At 45.0% G+C, this 13002-nt stretch overlaps 1 protein-coding gene across 5 annotated transcripts in view; it reads right to left on the bottom strand.

Annotated features, from left to right (window-relative positions):
• The window catches only part of Camk1d (calcium/calmodulin dependent protein kinase ID), a 382840-nt gene that overhangs the window by 33414 nt on the left and 336424 nt on the right, over positions 1 to 13002 (bottom strand). For all 5 annotated transcript variants that reach the window (XM_048812664.1, XM_048812665.1, XM_048812666.1 and 2 more), the window contains one exon: positions 9086 to 9161. In XM_048812664.1, coding sequence (XP_048668621.1) covers positions 9086 to 9161 — 76 coding nt within the window. The remainder of the gene's footprint in view (positions 1 to 9085; positions 9162 to 13002) is intronic.

Below are 13002 nucleotides of genomic sequence, written 5' to 3'. Positions count from 1 at the left end.
TTTGCTGAATAAGCAGTGTTACCCTCCGTGCGACAAACCTCTCGCGTTTGAGTCCCCGTAGCCGATCCTCGTGCGATGGAAATCCTTCCTCCAGGTTCCGGAGCACCCCACTATTGCTGGAAATTCCTAACAAGATATCCTTTAGCCGTCCTGACTTGTCATACTCCCACACAGTGAAGCAGCACACGGGGGCAATGCACTCCCCTCGCCGCCATCTTCCTTCCCCCTTAAACTTAGTTCTTTTGTGCCATATTTCTGAGCACTGTAAGAGTGGCCGAGCTGTCCTGAGAGCACTTTCCCAGAGGCATAATATAAGCCTTCATTGAGAAGGCTTATACGCAATAGGCTGAGGTGCCCCAAATGACTGAAACAAGTCAGTCCTGTTTATATTGCAAACTTGATAAGCTACATAAGGCCAGCGCAAACCCAGTGGGTATCTAAAAAGCACTAGCAAAATTAACCACATCTGGGCATCCTTCCTTGGAACACTCAAGTACCTGATGTGCAGGGGCCATTGAGAGGAATTCAATGAGTGTTCATTGAGTGATTGTCTGGGACATGCACTAAGGAGTCTGAGTTTCATTCATCTTACTCTGGATAATATGTCTGATTTTTAAAAAATAATAAAATAAATCAGAGCTTTTAAAGGTGACATATCTGTTGCATTTATGTACAAAGCCCCTTTAGTGAGCAAAACAGGTTTCAGTACATTATTTAGCTTTATAGAATAGAATGACCAAAGAGATCTGAGTCGTTACAAAAATGCAATCTGATAATTTTGCTGAGCCTCTGTTTGATCATGTGTGTTCCCAGGGCTTTCTTATTGTAAACTTAGAAGAGAACCAGAGAAACTAGGAATGGTTCACAAAACCACTGGCAGGGTGACTCCAGGTTCTGTGCTTTTGATGCAAATTCAACAGATAGATGTCCCCATCATCCCCTCAGGGTGGATAATGCCCTGAAAGCTGAGGATGGGTAAGCAGATTAGGGAAAGTGGTTTTGTGTGTGTGTGTGAGGGGGGTGTTGGGGGGGCCACATTCCTTAAAGAACATCACAAATGGAACAGAGAGGCTTGGGAATGGAGGAAGGAGAAAAAGAGGAACAAAACACTTCCCCTCAGGTGAGAAGTGCACTGCCCAATCCATCAGGAGTCAACTTTTTGATTCTTGCATCAGCCAAACAGATACCACCCCCAGGAATTTCCAGGGCATTAGCAAAGGGGCACTGGGACTCCTCCTTACAGGGCCAGGCACATCACTCAGCTCTTGTTCACCCTGAAACTGAGGACACAAGGCAGACCAAGAGGAGGGGTGAGGAGAGCTTCCCACAGCCTGGAATGCTGAGTTAGGAAACCCAGTGAAACTTTCAGCAGTGAAAATTAGTTTTTACGGGTAATGAACTTCAGACCAAAGCACCAAGGGGTGCAGACGTCCAATCTGGAGGTGATCAACACCAAGCACAAACCGAGCATGCTACAACCAGGGAGGGTTCCAAAGAGATTTCTGCATCTAGGCTTTGCCTTCTCTGTAGTTAGGTTCCTTCTCCTTCCTGAGCTTCCTTCCTTCTTTATCTCTTTCTTTTCCATCCTTTCCTCCCCTCCTCCCTCCCTCCCTTCCTTTCCAGGTCTGATGCACGGGCAGCCAGCCACCGGCATGCACTAGCAATCCAGCTGGGAGATGCCTCAGGCCCTGCATCCCATGGCTGGGGCCTCTTGCTGCACCTCGTGGTGACCTCTGGCTTTCCTTCTCAATCTCACAGAGCACTTTGGAGACCAGCTTGAACGCAAGCCTGGGATGCAGCGAGGAGAGGAGAAGCCAGAAAGAGCTCACAGGGCACCACAATATTTGGAGTTGCAGCATGGGCTTTCTCCCACCCACCTCCACCAGGGCTTTCTGGGTGCAGGTGCGGACTCTCTCCCCTTGCCACTTCCACGTCCACTCTGTTGAGCACAGAGCCTGCTCAGCACCTGCTACAGGGCTGCCTCGTGGAGGGCTGGCCCTTCTCCTTTCCGTGCCCTTGTTCGTTCTTTTCTCTGTCTGTGCACGGTCTCTTCCCTGCTGTTGCTGATTCTCCACAGCAAATATTTAAAAGCACAACAAAAACCTCTTTTGATTCATCCATGTGCTCAGTACAGCGCTAAAAAAACCCATCATATTGCCTGACATACATTAGGCTCAATAAAAGAATTAAAAATCCCGATAATTCTAAGATTATATTTTTCTGATCCTCGTGTTTTATATATCGATAGTTTGAAGCTGGTTCAACTCTTTCAAGCTGTATTTTTTAAAATTATGTTCCCAAATGAAAGGGGCATCTTCTCTCACACACAGGAAGCATATCTTATCCACAGATAATTGGGTCGTGAGGAATAAACCGTCACTCTGGCTATGTGATGGTCTTGCAGGGACTATTTGGGGAGGGAGACTTTCCCTCCGTCTGGCTGGCTCTCTCCTGGCAGATTCCTTCGTGTCTTTCCAAATCCAGATGGCTGTCACCTGTCCTGTGAAGTCTTCCTCAGGCCCCAGGCAGTTCCTGGCTCTGTCCCAGGAGATACCACAGTGGTCCCCTCTCCTTTCATGACACCAGCAAGACTGGATTGTAATTTATGTTTACTGTCAGTCGCCTCTGAGATCGGGGCAGGGATGGATCCATTTCTACAAACCCATCATATTGCCTGACATACATTAGGCTCAATAAATGTTAATTAAGGGCCTGCATGTCAATCCCCTGCCTTCCATTCTCCAGGCTGAATAGCCCAAAGCATTTAGCTGCTACGTAAATGACAGTTTCCAGGAGATGATGCTGAGATGGAAATAACAGAACAGAGGAAGTAAAATGTTTTTCCAATGGACACAAAGCCATACCATCTAGGGTCAGAAATTAATATATTTGAACCACTCTCTTCCATCTTCTTTGTCCATGATACCCTTTCAACCCCAGGGCCTTTGCAAGGCAATGTCACAGATATTGAAGGCTGCCACTCTTCCTGAAGTCACTGGCAGGGAGTTGTTCCCACTATCTTGGGAATGCAGAATTTCTGTACTTCAACTGCACTGTGGTCAAACGTCTCCCTCACTCCTGTGCATACTTTGCACCCCCCATTTGAAACTGGAGTATTTTGAGGAGATGGATGTAAAGCAATTGGCACAGACAACGAATTAAGTCCCTTCTCTGAAGCAGTGGAGTCGAGATCATGGCCCCCAAAACAAAGCTGAAATATGGCCAAGGAGGACTTGCATCTAGACTAAAGCTACAGGGACTCACAATCCACAGGAGGAGTTTGGCATCCTTAGGGCCCACTCTGTATAGAGGACAGAGGGAAGCTGGGGATCTTTCAGAAAAATCCTTGCAAAGAAGACAAATTGGAATCTAATGAATGACCATGATTACTAAACCTGGGAGTTATAATCACCCACCCCTGCGCAACTACAGAGGGTTAGGCTAGGACAGAAGGGAGGGGCAGAGTGGTCTTTACGGCAAGATAGAGGAGGGGTGGGGGAAGCTGGTCAGCCTCAGCCCCTCCAACCAGACAAGAGGAAGAGATTCCCTGCTGGAGAGAAATTGCCCTTGGCTGAGAAGGGCGGGCTAGAAACTAATCCAGCCTTTCTGAACACACCAAGGCTACCAACTCCATCTCTCTGACTACTTGTCTAGGAAGAAAACTTGTGGTGTTAACTGGTTTCTCCTGGACTAGTCCCCAGGCGGGGAGTGGACATGCTTGTCTGTTGACATGCATATCAAATTACCTTGCTGGGCACAAACTTCATGGTGATTTAGTAATGAATACTCCAGTTTTTTTTTTTTAAACCTCTTTTGTGTCTAGTTGCTCACAAGGAGTATCTGAGCAAGATGAATAAACAGATCTATTTAGTTTCTAAATTTCTAAAGCCAAAGTCCAGACAGTAGGCCCAGGGTGGGCTGAATGGGACAATGTGACTCACCTGGCATAGCTCACTCACATAACAAGATGAGTGCTACCTGCAGGCAATGTCCGTGGATCTTTCTTATTCTTATTAACACTCCTTGTACTGAAGTGGGGAATGGCCCGTGCATGCTACAGGCTTGGGCTGGGGCCTGGTGGTTACAATGCATTCTGTTCCATGGATGCTTGCTTTCTTATTTCCTCCTAGGACATATGTATTCCATAAAGAGCCAGCTGTCAACTGCTTAAAGGGATGGGGACTGCCTTAGTGAGGATCATCCTTTGTCTCAGAAAATGGCCCCAGCATGCAGATTAGGCATTTCCAGCTCCACTCTTAGGAAGCTAATGAAACTATCTACATGGGCAAAGCAACATTTATGTGACCTAGTTTCAAAAAGTGAACAATCTAAGAGCCCAGTGAGAAAGTAAGGGCATTGCTGTAAGTGTTCTGCCTAGAGTTTCTTCTAGGCAGAGAGGTCAGAAGTCTCATGGCCAAGTCCACTTGAGCCTGCCCAGCCTGCCTTCATGCCAGATTCAGTTGGGGAGTGGGAACCTCCTTAGGATCTTACTCTGTTTTCATATCAGCCAAGAGTCCCTGTGCATTTCTGCAGCATGTTGTAGCCCCAAGCATAATTTAGGGAAATGATCATTAAAGAATCTCCTTGAGGTTGTGAGAAGAGAGGCAGACTATTTGTTATCACAAAATCAAATTTGGCCTGGGAGCTGCTGATTCGAGTTTTGAGTATAGAAAATTATTTCTCTGGAACTTGTGCTGCTCTGGCTAAGCCGGGTCCATTACACTGCGTCCTCTATTTCTCCTAGTAGCTGAAGCTATGTGGGAAAAGATTTTTATTTTTTTGGCAATTCCTAATCCCCAAAGGAAGATCCCTGGCAGGATAAGGACCCCTCCAGTGATTTTTCATAAAGGCACATCCTTGATAGGAAAAACTATTTCTCCTTCCAAATGACAGATAATAGAGAAATGAGTGTGGAGGCTGAGGGAGCCAATTTAGCTGTGTCTGCCCTGGCCAAGGGAGCAATGTTTACATAGAATGTGGAAAGGTAAAAGAATCGGTGCTAGGGCCTGTCTCAGCCACTTTTGCTGCAGTCTGATATCTCAGTGTGACAGGCCTATCAGATGAAAATAATAGTGCTGCGCTCCAAAAATCTACAGAGGCTAACCACTTTTCCATTCCAGTTCAGAGGAAGAATGAGGAGCTTGATGTGATCCCCTGGGCATTGAGGGCTCCCCTGGGAGCTGCCTGTTGGTCTTGGCATGCTCAGCAATTTTGCTCACAGCCTTCAGTCAATAGATAGGAATGTGAGACTGGGCATGGTGCATGGAGAAGTAGCAAGAGCCTGAGACTGTGACCCATAGTTCTACCTTTTAATTCTGGTTCAACCTGGTGCCAACTCTGTGCCGAACACCAACCCCAGGCACAGCACTGCCCCACAAAGTCTTCATGAGCCCTCCAAGTGCCATAGCACCCCTGCCCCTGTGCCTGCAACCCTCTCCTGCTCAGATGCTCCATCTTGCCTCTCAGCTTCTATGAGTTTTATCCAACCTTCTAGATAGACCTCCCCACCCAGAACACCACCTGCCATGATGGGTAAACTCCGTGAACTCTTGCAGCTTGCTGTGCATGTCAGATCACCAGCCTCAAATTAATCATTCTCAGTGCCAACAAGTAGCATTTCTAGAGAACCTTCTCTGCTTCAGGCTCTGTGCTAGGTCCTAAAGATGGCAAAGATGCCTCTCATCAGAGTACCAGTAACATATGGCCAGACACGCTGGACTCACAAGCCGGTTAACATATTGATGATGCTAAATTTGTGATTGGTGGTTCTCCATGCGCAGCGTGTTATATAGTAAAGTAAACCCAGGATTTGGCCTGTCACTCAGAGGAGTCTGAGCATCTTATAGGATATAACTGATGCCCAAAGTTCATTCACTCGCAGCTTGGGGCCCTTAGAGCTTTGCAAGGAGTCAAGAAAATCAGCTTTCCATGCTGGAGCCTGACAGTCATGAAACTGATGTGAAGGTTTTTCTGGGACCAAGTTGGTGGTGCCCAGGAAGTGAACTTATCAAGTTGTTACTTAAAGACAAAGAAATATGGTCTTTGCTTACTACTATACTTGAACCCTGTTATGGTTTGCATATGAGATGTCTCCCAAAAGTTCCTGTGTTGATTCAGGAATATTCAGAGGTAGAAGGATGAGACTATGAGAGGGGTGACCTGTTCAGTGTCCCCTTGTTTGAACAGACAGACTGGGTGATAACTGGAGGCAGGTGGGGCATGGTGAGAGGAGGCGGGTCACTGCGGCTGTGCCCGGGAAGGGTGCATCTTCCTCGAGGCCCCTTGCCCTTTCTCTGCTTCCCAGATGCCCTGTCCTGAGCAGTTTCTCTCTCTCATGCCCTTCTGCCATGAGGTGCCACCTTGCCTGAGGCCCAGAGCAATGCAGTCAGCCTATGATGGGCTAAATCTCTGAAACTGTGAGCCAAAATAAACTTTCCCTCCTCTAAATTGTTTTTGTCAGGTTTTTTTTTTTTGATCATAGCAACCCAAAGATGACTAACACAAACCCTGAAAAATATAGCACTGTATACTACAATTTAAGTGGAGGTGCCACTGTTGAAGTCATACCCAAGTCCATGTGCCGTCCCTCCACCTCAATGTCTTCTAAACCCCATGTGTGCACGTGCTCCTCAGTGGGTACCTCTGACCACGGTGGCCCTCTTTCCACATTTTCGTGCCAATGGGTAGGTACCTGCTGCCACTCCATTCCCTGCCTGCTTCTTCGCTGGCAGAACGGTGATTTCACTCTGGGTTTTCCCTCCTCCACTCTCACTGCTTCACTTGCCAATCAGGAGGATCCCATTTACTTTGCCAGTAACTGGTTTAGAAAAGGAACCAGTTAGTTCACTCTGGCACTTGCTCTATCTGCCTCGTGAGAACACAGCCAGAAGGCAGTAGTCTGCAAGCCCAGGGGAAGGTGCTCACTAGGAACTAATCTGGCCCAGTCCCCTTGGACTTCCCAGACCCCAGAATGGTGAGAAATGAATGTCTGTTGTTTAAACTACCACTTTATGGTACTTTGTTATAACAGCCTGAGGATGGAGACCTCATGACTTAGTTTTAAGTTTCCACTCCCAGTAATTCTAAGAAACATCAGTCAACATGCATCTCTAATAGCTGTAATAAATCTCGCCCTTAATGCCAAGAATTCAGGGAAATAATTGTGTGTGTGTGTGTGTGTGTGCATGCACATGCGTGTATCTCTCCAAGGTGAGTCTAGAGACATGGATGCTGACCTAACTAGTGGTTCAAGGTTCAACCAGATACAAAGAAACAACCTGCAGGCCAGAAAAAGGGGCTATTCCCCCCTCCCCAGTTTCAGGGAAGATTTCTCTGGACTATCAATATCAGTTTTGCTCCTTGGTGGGAAGGGGACCAACCTACCTATTTCCTTAAGTCATGTACAGGGAAATTGGGAGAGGCAGGACCTCTGATCAGAATTTTGGTTGAGAAATTATGGAGCCAGGGTGAATAACACAGAATGTCCAAGTCTGCTTACACAGAAACCCCCCTGCCCTCGCTCCAAAATGACATGCCAAACTGTGTGCACATGAGATCTGATTCAGAGTCAGGGTTTGTGACTTATCAGATTCCCAAGAAGGTCTGTAACCCACAAAAGGAAGAAATCCCTGCAGAAGATGCCGGCATGCTTTGAAAGTGCTGTGGAAGCGTAATATCTTAATTTTAGAGCTCAAAGGAAGCTGCCTTCATCTATTTCCATAAATGGGAGCCCTAGAGGCCAAGTATCATAATAGATAAAATTCTCCTGCAATAATGGCAAGAATGTACAGGAACCGTCACCTGAGTCCACAGTAAACTACAAAAGCTACCCAGTGGAATGCTGTTATAGAAAGACCATTTGCTTCCCAGATAATGAGGCATGGCCAATGGGCAGGGGGTTGTTCCTATCATTCCAGAAGGAGAATAGGACATTACATACTGTCAGAACCTTCTCCAGTCCCAATCTCCTACAGTCCTTCATTGTGTGTAGGGTGCTCTGTTTGTCCTTCTTTGGGGATGATGAGGAGGGGGATTAATTTCTATTCAATTTCAGAAACTAGTTGGCCTAAATCCACCCTAAAAGTTTGTCACAAAGTAAGCATTTGAAAGTACAAATTGCAAAAAGAAATTGCAATTAAAAATAGCTTTATGGTAGACTTCAGCAAAACAAAATATAATGATAAGAAGCAAATACCTAATCCTAAAATAATTACAAGTATATCATTTAGGACTCCATTTCCTGGGTATGGAGATAAGGTATCTAAGAAGAATTGAGGAATCCAAAGGTAAAATTCTAAATTTTCATCATGATTTTTCCTAATTGCAATTTCTTTGGAATATGTCCTATTATCTTCATAGTGATTGGTATTCTACCTGCCCCCCCCCCAAAAAAAAAAAAACTAACAGGGCATATGAAAAGATTTTCAATGTTATTAATTACTGGGGAAATAGAAATCAAAACCAAAATGAGATACTAGTTCCTACTCACCAGGATAGCTATAATAGAAAAACTGGAAAGTGTCAGCATTGGCATGGACCTGGAGAAATTGGAACCTTGTACACTGCTGGTGGGAAGGTAAGCAGATGCTGTTGCTATAGAAACTACTAGTGGTTTCCTTGAGAGCTAGACATAGAATTATCATATAATTATATTATCATATAATTCTATGACCCAGCAATTCCATTTCTAGATTTATAATGCCCCAAAGAATTGAAAGCAGGGAATTGAACAGATATTTGTATAGCCATAATCACAACATAATTCCCAAGGGTCAAAAGACAGAAGCACAAATAAAAACTTTTTTAAAAAGAAGAAACTCAAATGTCCATTGATGGATAAATGGATAAACCAAGGGCGGTAGATAGATATAGTCAAATATTAGCCTCAAAAAGGAAGGGAATCTAAAATGCTACAACATGGATGAGCCTCAAGAACTTTAGGATAAGTGAAATAAGCCAGCCACAGAAGGACAAATACTGAATGATTCCACTTCTACGAGGTCCACAGAATAGTACAATTCATAGAGACAGAAGGTAGAGGGCAGTGGCCCAGGGAGGAGAAGCCCGGGCAGCAATCAATACTTACAAGATGTAGGCGATGACTCCGATGGACCAGCAGTCAACGGCTTTGCTGTAAGGTTTCTGGGCCAGAACTTCAGGAGCTGTGGGATGATAAAGAAGAGACACAGGCCTGATCATTTAAATGTCTGGGACTGAAGATGCTTATTAGGACTCTTTCCCCCCTGTATGTTATTCACACTGAACTCGCCATGAGTTTGAAAACTGCGTTGAGGGCTGAGGTGTAGCTCAGAGGTAGAGTATGTAGGGGCTTAGCATAAACAAGGCCCTGGCTTTGACTCCCAGCATCAAAAAAAAAAAAAAGATACTAAATATAAAAATTGAGTAGAGAGATAGGACCCATTTTATTTGTTGACTTTTCTAACTAGAAAAACAATTGAAGATGTGTGTGTGTGGTGTGTGTGTGTGTGTGTGTGTGTGTGTGTTTGACTAGAGATGATCAATCCATCAGCAAATCTTTCCTAGATGGCTATTTCATGATAGTGCCAGGCTCAGCACTAAAGCTCAGCCCAGCCTGCCATGAGAAGTTACCCTCAGTGTGGGGTCTGGAGGATGTGACTGCACCTCAAATTGACTCAAGGCAAATTTCTGGCCCTGAGTAGGTGCCCCGGGGACACAAAGGCAAAGGACCCTGCCTCTGCCTTCATGGACTCTCAATGAGATTTGAGGTTTGGGGTGAGCTACTCATCAGTACCCTCATTTTGTTTGCTCACTTTTGAAGCAGGAAAAATGTGACTGAATCTCACTTTTCTTGAACCTAAACCAGCATCCCCGCAAAAGCCACCCCTCCTCAAGGCTTGGGCTCACTTGTACTATTCCTGCCCTCCCTGTTCCAGGCTGTGGGCTCCAGCCCAGAGTCAGAGAAACCACCCAGTGTTTAGTGACCAGCGGCATCTGGTATGGTTGGCGCTCCACGCAGGCTTATGCTGAGTAAATACATAGGAGACAGTGAGTCTTACGGGCAAGTCAAAATCTCCTCTCTCCCCAAAGGTGTCTTTGGTACACACTTCCCAGAACAATTAAAAGGATAAAGAAAATAAAAACCGTGTTGCCCTTGTTTGGAATTGTGTGTTCTCTGAGCTTTGGCTGCATGAACCCACTAACATCCTGACCATCATTATTCTCAAATTATAGGTGATGACACAGAGACACTGAGAAGTCAAGTAACTTGGCCAACGTAATATGGCTGGAAAGTGGCCTCTACATCCATTTCCTCAGAAGGTACCTAACCCCTATTAAGTGCCTGCCATCAGCTGGGGCCTGTGTTAATCATTCATAAATATTTTCTACTTGAATCCTTTCAAGAAGTCTGAGGATCACCATGATCTGCACTTCAGAGATAAGGAAACTGAGCCACAGAGAAGCTAAGTAATTTGTCCCACGTCAAACAGCTATACACAGAAGAGCTAGAATTTGAAACCAGGTCAATCTGACCCTTGACCTGGCTCTTTTACTAGAACATACAGTTTGAGAAGAAAAGAGCTGCTTCAGCCTCTAAGAAAAGTCCTCTTGCAGAAAAATCAACAGGGAAATCCTCTCTTTTATTCTGTTGAAAATAAAAACCTTCCTAAGCAAGAATAGGGAGGTATATAAACTATTGTTTAGTGTCTCTGTTCATGAGAGGCAAATAACATCCATAGATCATTCCCAAATCTAATTTTAGGTTTGAGTCCTAAATTCCTCCAAACCTCTTATCTGATTTTTTAAAAATGAGAGCGTAAGAAATATAGTTGCATACCCTTTCTTGGCTATGCTCACTCTCAATTCACTAGTAAAAGGAGGGACAGAGCCATATAGTCACCAACTGGAGAAGTAGTCCCTGGACAATTGTCCAAATTGAGGCTCCTTTATCCTCCAACTGCTAAGAGCATATTTCTCAGACTCTTCAGTTATGGGAATTGACAAAGAGAAGTGGCCACACTGGCATAGATGGTCCAAGAAGTGACTGAACTCTCAAGGACTTTCCAGGGCCATCCTGTGGCACAATGGAAAGGAGGCCATAAAGCACCCACTGGCCACTTTCCCCTCCCTCAGAGCTGCTGTAGATCTCGGGAGAGCAGAGCCACGCTGGTGGGGCAGAGGCCCTGAGCCCATCACAGGAATCCACAGGGCCAGCCAACCTGCTTTAGCTACTCCACTGACCCAGGTGTCAAATGGCACAGAGTTACAGGGAGTCAGCCCAAGGTGCAAAGCACAAAATGTCATACACCAGGTACCCAATGGTGACAGACACACAAGGGAGCAGTGCAGAAAGGGAAGCCATGGACACTTCTGACAGCTGCTACCAGGGTATGAGCATGGATTGGGCCCATGTCCTGAGCCTCAATGTACTGAGAGAGGACAAAAACCATAGTCCCTGAAAAACAGGCATCTCTCCTAGGATCAGTTCATTCTGGCTTCCCTATCTCCACCCTCATGCATGGGGGGAGGGAGAAGGCTTTAAAAGAAGATCCTCCTCCTGCTTGTCTATTGAAAAAAGGACTGTACTGGCCACCATCCACACATTGGGGAAAATGTTTGTACATCAAACATTTCACCTGGGGTTGGAGCTCAGTGGCAGAGCACTTGTCTAGCATGTGTGAGGCACTGGGTTTGATTCTCAGCACTGCATATAAATAAATAAAATAACGGTCAATTCATATAAATCATTTCACCTTCAGTCCAGCAAATTCACCAACATACTGGGCAGTTGTGCAAGACATGGCCAAGACTTGAAAAGCAAGTGGCTGACTTTTATGTAGCTTGGAGCTTGGATGTTACATGAGATGTTAAATAGATCCTTGCAGCCACAGACTACACTTAAGTAAGTCCTAAATTGTGAGATTCTGCTTAAATGATGAAGTTCATAACATCAAATATGTGGTTAAAAACAATTTCTGGTTTGGATCAGTAACATGGATGTTAGGGGGAAAGTTCTGAGTTATAAATAAATATTAGGATAATAATATTGTGTGCAGAAATCCATGTATTTGTGCCAAACTTTTCTTGTTCTCTTTGTTGTGTTGTATCTGGGTTATGTCTACAACATAATTTAAAAAAATATATTGTTTTGATTTTTTGTTTGTTTGGGTTTTTAAGGTTTTTGAGACATGACCTTGCTAAATTTCAGAGGCTGGCCTTAAACTTGCGATCCTCCTGCCTCAGTCTTCCAAGCCGCTGGGATTCTAGGTGTGTGCCACAAGCCTGGCTAACATACAATTACTTTTTAACCAACTGGCTGTGAGCAAAGCGTCTGCATTCTGGTGAGGATCTTAACTGTACTTGGAAACAAACGCAGGGGCGAAGATACAAGTGTAATGTCATGATAAAAGATAAAGCAAATAGCTTCAGAAGTAACAATCCCATCACCTTCAAATACTCTGAAAACTGAATAATGACCCATATGCCAATGGCCTGAATTCTAATTTGACTGTAATGTGATTGCAGGAACCAAGTATCCTTTGGAACCCTGTTTGAGAAAGCCTACCTGGATCATTTCCAAGAGCTGCTTTTCATCTCATAAGAATTCTTGAAAAAAGATAAATTCTCAGACAATCTTTAAAACCCTGGCGATGTAATGTGCCGACCAAATCATGGTGAACTCCCAGACCTGGAGGATAGTTTTGCTTGCTCTCCTCCTGTGTTCTGGAATTGGCTCTGCTGTTTCATCCATCTGCTGAATTGGCTGGGCTGTTTTGGGCTGACTGACTCCCATTTTCCTGGTTCCTTTCAGCTCTGGGGAGTTCACGTCTCCCTCTGATCTTTTCAGAGGTCAGTTTTCATGGTGAGAACCAGTTAAACTCCTTGGTATTGTGATATTGGTCTCACGCTGCTTGACAAGAATTCCTCGGAAATTCTAAAATATGGCAAGCATCCTCTTTGACAAACTTTGAGAAGACAAATGAATTCCCAGGCCCACGAGGGGCAGAACACAGTCTATCCAGC

This window comes from Marmota marmota, unplaced genomic scaffold (assembly GCF_001458135.2).
Source record: "Marmota marmota marmota unplaced genomic scaffold, marMar, whole genome shotgun sequence".
Lineage (NCBI taxonomy): Eukaryota > Metazoa > Chordata > Mammalia > Rodentia > Sciuridae > Marmota > Marmota marmota.
The sequence above is the reverse complement of the archived record's forward strand: the minus strand, read 5'-3'. Positions and strand labels throughout refer to the sequence as shown.